This window comes from Antechinus flavipes, chromosome 5 (assembly GCF_016432865.1).
Source record: "Antechinus flavipes isolate AdamAnt ecotype Samford, QLD, Australia chromosome 5, AdamAnt_v2, whole genome shotgun sequence".
Taxonomy (NCBI): domain Eukaryota; kingdom Metazoa; phylum Chordata; class Mammalia; order Dasyuromorphia; family Dasyuridae; genus Antechinus; species Antechinus flavipes.
This window is the reverse complement of record NC_067402.1, coordinates 290,021,867-290,034,019: the sequence shown is the minus strand read 5'-3', so window position 1 is coordinate 290,034,019 and position 12,153 is coordinate 290,021,867. Positions and strand designations below refer to the sequence as shown.

General features: G+C 58.2%; 1 protein-coding gene and 1 long non-coding RNA gene across 3 annotated transcripts; both read right to left on the bottom strand.

Annotated features, from left to right (window-relative positions):
* Positions 1 to 3: 3 nt before the first annotated feature.
* On the bottom strand, positions 4 to 11,978 carry SERHL2 (serine hydrolase like 2). Of its 2 annotated transcripts, none has more exons than XM_051962281.1 (12): positions 11,873 to 11,978; positions 9,114 to 9,263; positions 8,904 to 9,017; positions 5,875 to 5,916; positions 5,571 to 5,590; positions 4,824 to 4,898; positions 3,681 to 3,793; positions 3,135 to 3,214; positions 2,697 to 2,731; positions 699 to 781; positions 390 to 489; positions 4 to 307 (listed from the first exon to the last, which is right to left on the bottom strand). In XM_051962281.1, exons 1-12 carry the CDS (start codon positions 11,874 to 11,876, stop codon positions 188 to 190), a joined length of 936 nt encoding a protein of 311 aa, XP_051818241.1. In that variant the 5' UTR covers positions 11,877 to 11,978; the 3' UTR covers positions 4 to 187. The 2 variants fall into 2 exon arrangements, with proteins under 2 accessions (XP_051818241.1, XP_051818242.1); XM_051962282.1 differs by lacking the exon at positions 11,873 to 11,978 and adding an exon at positions 11,189 to 11,319.
* LOC127538488 (uncharacterized) lies at positions 6,241 to 8,706 on the bottom strand. The gene is made up of 6 exons (XR_007947750.1): positions 8,685 to 8,706; positions 8,393 to 8,540; positions 7,889 to 7,960; positions 7,096 to 7,143; positions 6,904 to 6,951; positions 6,241 to 6,301 (listed from the first exon to the last, which is right to left on the bottom strand). It is a non-coding gene; the product is annotated as an uncharacterized LOC127538488 (long non-coding RNA).
* Positions 11,979 to 12,153: the final 175 nt, after the last annotated feature.

Below are 12,153 nucleotides of genomic sequence, written 5' to 3'. Positions count from 1 at the left end.
GAGGAGGAGGAGGAGATTTTATTTTGGCAAGTCGTGGAAGGCTGCCCAGGCCTTCCCGGAGAGGTCCCAGAAGGGGGTGGGGGGCAGGGGCTGGGCACTTGAGTGCCCTGGGTGCCAGGTAAAGCTGGTCCTCTGGGCCAGGATGGGGGCTCTCTGCTGTCGGGCCAGCCGGGGTCAGCCACGGGGGCTACAGGTGGGACTGCAAGTCCTGGTTGCTTTCTAAGAAGTCGCTGATGAGCTCGGCCACCTTGTGGGGCTCCTGCATGTGGACGTAATGGTTGCCTGTGACCTCCACAAACTTGTAGCGCTGGAAAGGAGGGCCTGGAGTGAGAGGCCGGCCCCTGCCCAGGAGCCCGCGGCCCGGCCCTTCCCTTCCCCAGGCAACTCACCTCCTGCAGGGTCGACTTTAAAACGTTTAAAACAGTCTCCATGGATTTTGGGTTTTCTCCTTTTCTGAGTAGCCTAAAGTAACTGAGTCCCTGGGAGGCCCTTAAAGAGGAGAGGTCTCTGTGGCCCCCATGGGGCTGGCAGGTCCAGGGCGACCCACCCCCTTTGGGGGCCACTCCGCATCCAGGGGCCTTCAGTCATTTTGGCCTCCAGAACTCTCAGAAGCCAGAGGGGAGGACTGGGTGGGGGGGAGGGGAAGGGGGCCCCAAAGGGTTGGGGCCCAGAGTGGGAGGGGCGCCGTTCCCACTTACTTCACTATGAGGATTCTGGCCTGGATCTTCTTGCAGAAATACTCCAGCTGCTCCTTGGAGATGACCTCAAAGTTGTTCTCTGGCTGCAAGGGGAAGTAGAGCCCCGTGAGGGAGGGAGGGGGCCCTTCTTGGGGTAGCGGGGTGGGTCTGGACTAAGAAGCGGCTCAGAAAATGCATCTCGGATCCCCCCCCAATGGCTGTTGTTCCCATTTTACAGTTGAGGGAACTGAGACAAGGGAAGGTTCTCCGACCCATAGGGAAGCACAGCACACACATCCAGCTAAAGTGCTGACTCAACTGGAACCCAGCACTCCTTGCCGCCAGCCTCCTCCCCACTGGGCTCACCCCCTGGCGGGGGGAGGGGGGGAGGGGGTGTCCCTCTGATCTAAGCCCAGAGGCAGGAGCTGTGGCTCGTAGAGGTGTAAACTAGGCCAGGACCCCATCCCCCTACACCCTTACCAGGGTCAAATGTGGGGGGAGGTTTAGATGATGAAGGTACCCCTGGAGAGCTGGACTCCAATTCTGCCTCCAGCAGACTCCCTTACTTGCCTCAGTCTCCTCATCTGTAACATGGGGAGATTAAAAGCCTTCCAGGTTTGTGAGGACCAGTGAGGTCATCCACAGGGAGAAATGGCAGCTTGGATCTAAGGTCCCCAGCTAGTTAGCAGCCGGGCACCCCCGGGGATTCGCCAAGCTCTTAATTATAAGGGGGGGGGGAGAGGAAGGTTGGCCCTTCTGCTCTGGCTGGGGGGGTCCCTGAAAACCAAGTCACAGAACAGTCAGCTTCAGGAGAGGAGCCTCCGCGGGGGAGTTGGTGCTTGGTGGAGGGTCCTGCTCTTCACTGTGGAAGGGCGCCAGCCACATCTGACCTTGGGAGAGGGGATCCACAGCCACATGCTTGGGGGGCTCTCCCCGGAGCTTGTGCCCCTCCAGACCAGAATGAGGGGGGACGGGGACCCCCTTGGTTCGGAAGCCTTCTGCTGATGGACTGGGCAGAGCTACTAGCAGCAAAAGCCAAACTTCCAGGGTGGAAAAGTGCCACCCAAAGGAAGGCCCTGCCTGCCTGCCAGCCCGGCTTTTCTCTCTCGGGGTTACTCATCACCTCCCCTGCTCTAAGATGTTCACTGGCTCCCTGCGCCCACGCTTTGCCTGGCCTCCAGGGCTCTGACCTAGAAATGTGAGCCAGGCTTTCCCCACACTGCCACTCACTGCGCCCCTCCCCCCCGCCCACATCTGGGGCTCCCCGGGTCCATGGGCTCCGGGCTTTCTCCAGAGGCCCTTTGGGCCCAAGGTGGCCAGGGCAGCTCTCCCAGGACTCCCGCATCTGGAAACCGTCCCTCCCCTTCCTGCAGATGAAGGTTCCCTTCCCACAGGCTTCTGTCCTGGAGGCCCTGAACAGGGCCAGGCTGATCACGGTGGGAGGGGCACCTGGGCCCAAGTCCATGGGGGGGGGGGGGGAGGATGCTGTCTGAGGCTCCTGGTGCACCTGGTGCCCTCAGAATGGAGGGAGCATTTATTAGGTGCTTCCTTTGGGCCAAGGGGTGGAGGTTCAGGGAGGAAACCCCTCCAGGAGGGAGCAGTGTGGTGGAGGAGACAGCCAGAAGGGGGGGCCGGGGGGCCGGGGCTCGGCACCAGGGGCCTAACGAAGGCCGCTTCTTGGTTCCTGCCTGCTCTCAGCAGCCTCCCTCCCCAGCCCTCCCTGCTCTTGTGTCCTACTCCCCCTGCCTGGAGCCTCCTTCCGGTTAGGAAGCCAGTGGCCAAGGGGCAGGCTCTGGTCACCACCCTGTGTGCCTCAGTTTCCCCATCTGCATCAGGAAGGCTCCCATGTCTTGCCAAGAAAACCCCTAACGGGGTCGCAGACACAAGAGAACATTCACCAGGCTTCCCTCTGCAGAGTCCTTGGGGCTGGGGTCTTGTAAAATCTCCCTTCGTCACCCAGCCCCCAAGCACTTGGGAAGAGGTTTGGGGTTTAAGGAGAAAGGGAGGATGGGAACTCACCAAACCCAGCCTTCGGTCCCGGTTCAGCACCAAACCTAAAGGTCCAGAGCAAAGATGGCCATTCTTTAGTGGTTCTGAAGGACTCCGTCTTAGGGGGCGGTTTCTGGACATTATTATTGGCTCATAGAAGTCTGGCAAGGCTTCTGCAGGACTCCCTCCCATGGGGCCCCCAGGGTGTCCCCTGCATACTCCAGCCCTGGGCAGGACTGGGGCTCAGTGGGCAGGAAAGTAAGGGCCATCAACCCCATTTTACAGAGGAGGAAACTGAGGAAGGGTGCTGGGGAGCAGCCCATGTGCTCAGACACACCCCTTCCCCTTTTTACCCCCACGTACTGGGGGAGGGAGACCTGTTCCCTTTTTGGACCAAGTTTGGAGGGAACAGGGGCTTCCACGGACACTGCCCTCCCAGCCTGGCTTGTGCCCCCGGGCAGCTCTAACCTTCTGCCATCTTGGTGGTTCCTCTCTCCAGCAAGAGCTTCCCGCACTCCTCGCCCACCTGGATGTTGTTCTTCAGAAAGCTGGGGGGGGGACACAGGAGACATTAGGGAGACGGGGGGGGGGGAGGGGGCATTGTATCCCTGGTGCACTAAGGGGAGAGGAGGCGTTTCTGGGAGGGGAAGTCTGGTGATGGTGTGATCAGGGGGGAACAGGGGAGGGCCTTTCCGTGCCGGGAGCGACAACAGGTGGAATCCCAGCTCCAGCCCCTCCCCCCTGACATGTGCACAGCGTCCATGAGCAGCACATCCCCCAGGGGGGCAAATGGTGCTGGGCAACAAGTGTGCTGAATGACCCGTTGATTTGTTACTGTGGACAGCGACGCCATCCCCGGAAAACGGGCGAGATGGCTGGAGGCCTGAGGCTCTGGGGCAGGGATAGCCTAGGGCTCCGGCTTCAGAAAGTCCCCAGCCCACTGAGAACCCTCTCCCCCAGGCCCCAGAATCCCCTTCTCCCAAAGCCCTGGACTTCCCCTCCCCGCAGCCCTACCTCTGCAGCATCTCCTGGGGACTGACAACCTTGGGGGGCTTGTGCTGCTTGGCTTCCATCTCCAGCACGTGCTCGATGTTGTGCCGTTTGTAAGTCAGGATGTTCTCCTTCTCCTGGAGGGCAGCGGGGGGCACAGGTGGGTGTGAGGGCAAGGGCTGGCACCCTGAGAACCAGCTCTCCCTCCCCCGGGCAGCTCGCACTAAGTGCCGGGCCCCTGCCCTCTCCTGGCGGGAAAGCTGGCATCGGGCCCGGCCCACTGGCCGGCGACCCCCCTTCTGCAGGAAGGCTCCCCTGAAGCCCGCAGGGGCTGGCTGCCAGAGCTTCCGTGGGCAGGGGCGGCTGGACTTGAGGTCAGGGGCTGCAGCCGCCAGTGCCTGGAATTGTCCCCATCTGAAATGTCCTTCCAGGGGAAACCTTTGTGCCGGGTAAAGGGCCGGGAGCTCCCCCTGCCAGTCAGGAGCCAAAGTAAGCAGGGTGCCCCTGCTGCTGCCCCCAGCTGGCTGCAGAGGGATAAAGAGCAGCCAGAGTACGGGGAGGCTCCCACTGCCCCCTGGGACCACCTAGCCCGGCCCCGTCGCGGGGACGACAGGGTACAGATTCTGGTCAGACGGAGCCGCCACTGCAGGCCGGCCGGCTGGACTCGCCTCAGCCCCCTGGCCCTCCCGGGGGCTCCGGGCTCCCCAGAGCTCGGCTTTTTAGAGTGGTCACCACCCCCTGGCCCTCCCGGGGGCTCCGGGCTCCCCAGAGCTCGGCTTTTTAGAGTGGTCACCACCCCCTGGCCCTCCCGGGGGCTCCGTTCCCTTCTTGGGGTCCCCCAGAGCTGCTCCCCCCTTTCCTCCCAATGGGAAAAGACATCCCAGAGTTAGTGTGCCCAGACTAAAGGTCCAGAGAATGGGGGGTTTGACTGAGGCACCCCCTCTGTAGCAGGGGGACAGCGATCCCACAGATCTCCCCGGGCAGGAAGGGTCAGATTCTGCAAAGCTGGACGGACCACTAGGAGGCGCTCCCATCCCCGGGCAAACCTCCTCCCTAAGGTCAGGGCTCTCCCTCGGGCTCCCGTCCCAGGCCCCTCTGGGGGATGGGGTGCTGCTGCAGCCCCGGGGATGGAGGAAGGGTCCCCCCTTCTCCCGCCAAAGGCCTCACCAGAGAGTCCAAAAAGAAGGGAGCGCTGTCCAGCAGGATGAGTTTATCCACCATCTCGGGGAAGGTGCAGGAAAACTGGAGGAGGAAGGAGAGAGACTGCAGAGAGGCGGCTCCCCCGGGGGCTGAGCGCCTTCCGCAGGAAGCCTAATAATCATGGACCGGCCCCCTCCGCTCTGGCAGCCGGAGACCACGTCCCTCGGGGAGCCATCTTCCCCTCCTCGCGTATCTGCACCCTCGGGGCACACAGTAGGTGCCTAATAAATGTGAGTGACCAAGTGACCGAGGCTTCCGAGGGCTCAGCCAGTCTTTCCAGCCCGCACCGGCTTGGAGGACTATCTATGGGGGGCTCAAGCTCCAGGAGGGGGCCCCTGACCAGTGCTCCCTTCCTGTCGCAGTGGGTGACGCTCACGGGCAGCGCTGGCGGGCAGACTGGCACAGGGGCTCTGCCAGAGACGTGCCTCCCTGGGTCTGAGGCTCCTGACCTCCCTGGCACTGGGAGAAGTGGGCAGAAGGTCTCTCCAGAGGAGCTATTATTAGGCAGCCAATGGGAGCAGGACAGCAGCTGCCCAGACACCTCCCATCCCACGGGACATCCCCGTTCGCCCAGGCTGGCTGGTGCCCGGGACCTCTCTGCCTCCGCACTTCTCGGGTGCCCCCAGCCCCGGGCTGTCCGGGGGTGGCGAGCGGCTGTCAGGAGCACTCGCACCCCTCCTCCTTCCCCACCGGTACGGCAGCTCAGGGACTCACCATGCCCCCCACAACGCCACCTGTGGGACAGAAGGGGAGGGTCAGCTAGAGCGGGCCCCCCAGTCTGCTCCTCCCAGAGCCCCATGTCAGCAGGGGCATGATCTGGGCAAGGGCACCCCCCCACCCCCGGGAGCGCCCTCCAGTGAGCAGGAGGCACCACCAAGAAGGCCCCCGGGACTCGTTGCCACCTGCTCGTCTTGTCAAGGGCAGACAAGCGGGAACCACAAGGGCACGGTCAGAGTGCCCCATCCCCTCCCCCACCGTGGGAAGGTGCGAAAATGGGCCCTGGGCCCTGCGTACTCACCAAAACTGTGGGCCAGGAGGGAGAAGCGCTTCCAGTTTAGGGCTGCAAACACAAACACAGCCATGCCCACCTGGGCACACACCTCCCGGCCAGCCCCGAAACGCCCGTCCCAGCCAGGGCTGGCTATCACTCATAGGCCCTCCTGCCCGGCCAAGGGGACCCCGGGGAGCCCAAGGGGCACTGACCCGGGGCCGGGGGCCAGGGCAGCTCCCTCCGGCTGGGGACCCTCCCCAGATCACCGAGGGACCTGCTGCCTCCTGCTGCCTCCCGGCCTGTTCCCACAACACTCTGGGTCCCGCTCCCCAAATGCCCAGGCCCCATCCTTGGTTTTATAAACACCTTGGATGGCCGGTACCTTTAGTACTTGGATGGCCGGTACCTTTAGTACTCGGATGGCCAGAACCTTTAGTACTCGGATGGCCGGTACCTTTAGTACTTGGATGGCCAGAACCTTTAGTACTTGGATGGCCGGTACCTTTAGTACTTGGATGGCCGGTACCTTTAGTACTTGGATGGCCAGAAACCTTTGATTCTTGGATGGCCAGTACCTTTAGTACTTGGATGGCCGGTACCTTTAGTACTTGGATGGCCAGAACCTTTAGTACTTGGATGGCCGGTACCTTTAATACTTGGATGGCCGGTACCTTTAGTACTTGGATGGCCAGAAACCTTTGATTCTTGGATGGCCAGTACCTTTAGTACTTGGATGGCCGGTACCTTTAGTTCTTAGATGGCCAGTACCTTTAGTACTTGGATGGCCAGAACCTTTAGTACTCGGATGGCCAGAACCTTTAGTACTTGGATGGCCGGTACCTTTAGTACTTGGATGGCTGGTACCTTTAGTACTTGGATGGCCAGAACCTTTAGTACTTGGATGGCCGGTACCTTTAGTACTTAGATGGCTGGTACCTTTAGTTCTTAGATGGCCAGTACCCTTAATAATTGGATGGCCGGTACCTTTAGTACTCGGATGGCCAGAACCTTTAGTACTTGGATGGCCGGTACCTTTAGTACTTGGATGGCCAGAACCTTTAGTACTCGGATGGCCAGAACCTTTAGTACTCGGATGGCCGGTACCTTTAGTACTTGGATGGCCGGTACCTTTAGTACTTGGATGGTCGGTACCTTTAGTTCTTAGATGGCCGGAACCTTTAGTACTTGGATGGCCGGTACCTTTAGTTCTTAGATGGCCAGAACCTTTAGTACTCGGATGACCGGTACCTTTAGTACTCGGATGGCCGGTACCTTTAGTACTCGGATGGCCGGTACCTTTAGTACTTGGATGGCCGGTACCTTTAGTACTTGGATGGCCAGAACCTTTAGTACTTGGATGGCCGGTACCTTTAGTACTTGGATGGCCAGTACCTTTAGTACTTGGATGGCCAGAACCTTTAGTACTTGGATGGCCGGTACCTTTAGTTCTTAGATGGCCGGTACCTTTAGTTCTTAGATGGCCAGTACCCTTAATAATTGGATGGCCGGTACCTTTAGTACTTGGATGGCCGGTACCTTTAGTACTTGGATGGCCAGAAACCTTTGATTCTTGGATGGCCAGTACCTTTAGTACTTGGATGGCCGGTACCTTTAGTACTTGGATGGCCAGTACCTTTAGTACTTGGATGGCCAGAACCTTTAGTACTTGGATGGCCGGTACCTTTAATACTTGGATGGCCGGTACCTTTAGTACTTGGATGGCCAGAAACCTTTGATTCTTGGATGGCCAGTACCTTTAGTACTTGGATGGCCGGTACCTTTAGTTCTTAGATGGCCAGTACCCTTAATAATTGGATGGCCGGTACCTTTAGTACTCGGATGGCCGGTACCTTTAGTACTTGGATGGCCAGAACCTTTAGTACTTGGATGGCCGGTACCTTTAGTACTTGGATGGCCAGAACCTTTAGTACTTGGATGGCGGTACCTTTAGTACTTGGATGGCCGGTACCTTTAGTACTTGGATGGTCGGTACCTTTAGTTCTTAGATGGCCGGAACCTTTAGTACTTGGATGGCCGGTACCTTTAGTACTCGGATGGCCAGAACCTTTAGTACTCGGATGGCCGGTACCTTTAGTACTCGGATGGCCGGTACCTTTAGTACTCGGATGGCCGGTACCTTTAGTACTTGGATGGCCGGTACCTTTAGTACTTGGATGGCCAGAACCTTTAGTACTTGGATGGCCGGTACCTTTAGTACTTGGATGGCCGGTACCTTTAGTACTCGGATGGCCAGAACCTTTAGTACTTGGATGGCCGGTACCTTTAGTTCTTAGATGGCCGGTACCTTTAGTTCTTAGATGGCCAGTACCCTTAATAATTGGATGGCCGGTACCTTTAGTACTTGGATGGCGGTACCTTTAGTACTTGGATGGCCAGAAACCTTTGATTCTTGGATGGCCAGTACCTTTAGTACTTGGATGGCCGGTACCTTTAGTACTTGGATGGCCAGTACCTTTAGTACTTGGATGGCCAGTACCCTTAGTACTTGGATGGCCGGTACCTTTAATACTTGGATGGCCGGTACCTTTAGTACTTGGATGGCCAGTGACTTGAGTACTTTTATGAATGGCCAGTACCCTTAGTACTTGGATGGCTGGTACCTTTAGTTCTTAGATGGCCAGTACCCTTAATAATTGGATGGCCGGTACCTTTAGTACTCGGATGGCCGGTACCTTTAGTACTTGGATGGCCAGAACCTTTAGTACTTGGATGGCCGGTACCTTTAGTACTTGGATGGCCAGAACCTTTAGTACTTGGATGGCTGGTACCTTTAGTACTTGGATGGCCGGTACCTTTAGTACTTGGATGGCCAGAACCTTTAGTACTCGGATGGCCAGAATCTTTAGTACTTGGATGGCCGGTACCTTTAGTACTCGGATGGCCAGAATCTTTAGTACTCGGATGGCCAGTGACTTGAGTACTTTTATGAATGGCCAGTAGCCTTAGTACTTGGGTGTCTGGGGTCGTTAGTTTCCCAAAGGGCAGAGGGTTGTTCCCAAAGCCTTCTGACCTCCCCCGATTCTCTCCCCTTTTACCTGCTGCCACTCGGCGCACCTCATTCACAAAGTCATGCTGGTGGTATGTGAATCCGGGGTGATGATGGGAAGAGAAGCCATGGCCCCCAAAATCCATGGCGACATAATGGAAGGCTGCAGGACAGGGGGATGGGGTCAGCCCTCAGCGCCTTTTCACGCTCTTGGGCTGCCCCGCCCCCTTCCCTGGCACCCCCAGCAGCCCAGCCCCACTTTGAGGAAGAAGAGGGATGAGCCTGTCGAAGGAGTTGGCGTTGTCCAGCCATCCATGGAGGCAGAGCACGGGGGGCCCCTGCAAGGAGCCCCACGCCTTGGCAGCAATGTGGCCCCAAGGCACGGAGAGTTTCAGTTCTGAGAGGACACCTGCAAGAGAAGGAAGATATGAGCCACTTTTAAGGAGCCGGGGGTCACAGTGGACAGAGCTCCAGGTTTAGAGCCAGGGAAATCTGAGTTCAAATCCACCCCCAGACACTTCTAGCAGTGTGACTCTGTGCCTCAGTTTTCTCATCTGTAAAAGGGGATAATAACAGCACTACTTTGCAGGCCTGTGAGGATCAAATGGTATATTTATAAAAGGCATAGCACGATGCCTAGCACATAGTAGGTGTTTAATAAATGCTTATTCTCTTCCTTTTTTTTTTGGCAAGGCAGTTGGGGTTAAATGACTTGCCTACAGTCACGCTGCTAATAAGTGTGAAGTGTCTGAGATTGATTTTGCACTCGGATCCTCCTGACTTCAATTCTGGACTCGATCCACTGAGCAGCCATCCCCCCTTCCCTTAGCCTAACCCAGCTCCCGACCGCTCTTCAAGGGAAGGGACTGGATGACAATGACAGGAATGCTGTAGTGGCCGGAGGACTTGGACCTGGAGTTTGGACTTTCTCGTTCCACTTTCCCCGGCTAAGCTTTAGAGTACCTTAGCTTTCCTGTTCAGAAGGACCCAGAGCTCCGGCCGTGGAGGACCTCCTTGTCTTTCCTCCGTTTCCAGACTCTGGGCCTTTTCCCCGGCTGTGCCCCCTGCTTAGCATGACCTCCACGGCCTTCCCTGCTTCCTTCAAGGCTTCTAAAAATCTCACCTTCTCCAGGAAACCTTCCCCTACCCAGTCGATTCCTTCCCTCGACTGATTCTTCCCAAGCTTGTAAGTGGCTAATTCTGGACGAAAGGGGCTATCTTTTGTTTTTCTCTGTATCCCCAGTGCAAAATGGGTGACCCCACTGGGGGTTTTCTTGGCAGAGGTACTGGCGTGGTTGACCATTTCCTTTTCCAGCCCATTTTACAGATGGGGAAACTGAGGCAGACAGGGTGAAATTGAAGGAATAAAGCTTCTCAGGGAAAGAGCAGTAAAGGTTCCCCCCCCCCATTTTAGAGTGTTTGTGGTCTAACAATCAAGTAACGATTCTAAAATCTGGCTTTAGACTCAGTGATTCCCAGGATCTCCCCCTCCCCTGTCCTTAGGGAGCCACCGTTCTAACATCTGTCAATGATTGTAAGTCTTCTGGCCCAGAAATATAGGCTTTCTTCCCATGAGCCCGAGACTCCCTAACTCCGGTTCCCACAATTTGTCAAGGATTCTGAAGTCGTCAGGGATAAGCAGACTCCTCACTTCTACTTTAGGCCATAAAAATCACCATTAGCAATGACATGAATTGGATAGATTTGTCTCCTTTCTCTCTTGGCGAAAATCTTTGGGAACTCGGCCCTCTTCATTGACTAGAATTATAATAAACTTTGCCCTTTGACTTGGAGATGGGCTCTTTGGAGAGACCTCGTGACCCTTCTGCGACCCCAGATCTTTGGGACCCTCAACAAAGTGCTTGCCTAAGGTCACCCCGGTAGTGAATGATTGAGGCCGGATTTGAATATTCCTGACGCCTGGTGCTCTGACCACTGAGCCGCTTGGCTGCCCCACCCCCCAGCACGTAGTAGGCTCTTTTTTTTTTTTTTTTTTTTTTAGGCAATTGGGGTTAAGTGACTTGCCCAGGGTCACACAGCTAGACAGTGTCTGAGACCAGATTTGAACTCAGGTCCTCCTGACTTCAGGGCTGGTGCTCTATCCACTGCGCCACCTAGCTGCCCCCGTAGTAGGCTCTTAATGAAGATTTATGGACTGTTTACAGAGGAGTATTTAGAGTGACTTGCAAGCCCAAGGGTGGGATTCGAACGTGGGGCTCAGCCACACCCACGCTCTGCCTATGACGCCGTTTCCCGGCGGGCTGAAGGGGGCAGAGTCCTTCCCGTTTCTGAGAGCGCGCCCCCGCTTGGGTGTCCCCAGTCTCTCCCTCTAACCTGTTCTCCGCTCATCCATGTCTGAGTGTTCCTTAGCCTCTGGAGGATCCCGGGAGGAGGAAGCTTCCGGACTCCCGGAGTCGGGAGCAAAGTGCCTACTGTGCGCAAGCTCTGCTCGGCTGGGGGTAGGGGGAGTGCGCTAAGACGGTGCCCCACTAAGCGCGGGCTGCCGCGGCTCCAGTACACTTGGACACGCCCCCTCCTCCTGCCGGCCTCCGCCCCTCCCAGCTCCCTTAGCGCTGTCCAGTGGGCAGAGCTGCGTTCCGCGAGTCAAGGGTCTGGCCCTCGCCGTGGCGTGACCTTGAACTCGGCGGGGCGGTGGGCAGAGCGCCGGACTCACAGCCAGGAAGACGCCGGCGGGGGGCAGCCCGGCACCTGTCTGCCTCAGTTTCCTTTTCTGTAAAACGGGGATAATCCCTGGCCCAACCTCAGTCAAAAGCGCTCCGCCCGGCGCCCGGCACCCAGCAGGAGCTTAATAGAGGCGCGCTCACCCTCCCTGCGCCTCCCAGTGCCTCAGTTTCCGGATCTGCGCCGAGGAGGAGGCTCGCGGGTCCCCCGGGCCCCCGGCGGGCTGCAGATCCCATGCTGCTGTTCCCCGCCGCCCCGCTGCAGGGCGCCTCGGCCCCCCGCGCAGTCCCAGCCCCTCCCGCGCAGCCCCAGCCCCTTCCCCTTCCCCTGACTCACCCATGCGGCTGGTGCGGCTCCGCGTACGGCGTCCTCGTGAGCCGGCCAGAGGGATGTGAAGGGAGAGGCTCCGCGAGCTCGGGTTCCGGGAGGGAGGGAGGAGGCCGCCGTCGCGGCTCCGCCCCCGTCCCTCCCCCCGAGCGGATCTCCTTCCCAGACACCGCCCCGCCCTTCCCAGACCCTGGCAGGTGGCCAGCTCCTGCCCTTTCCGGGGCGCGGGCCAAAGGGGTGTATCCCGTTCCCCCAATCCCCAGCATCAGGGCTGCTCCGTGCTCCCGGAC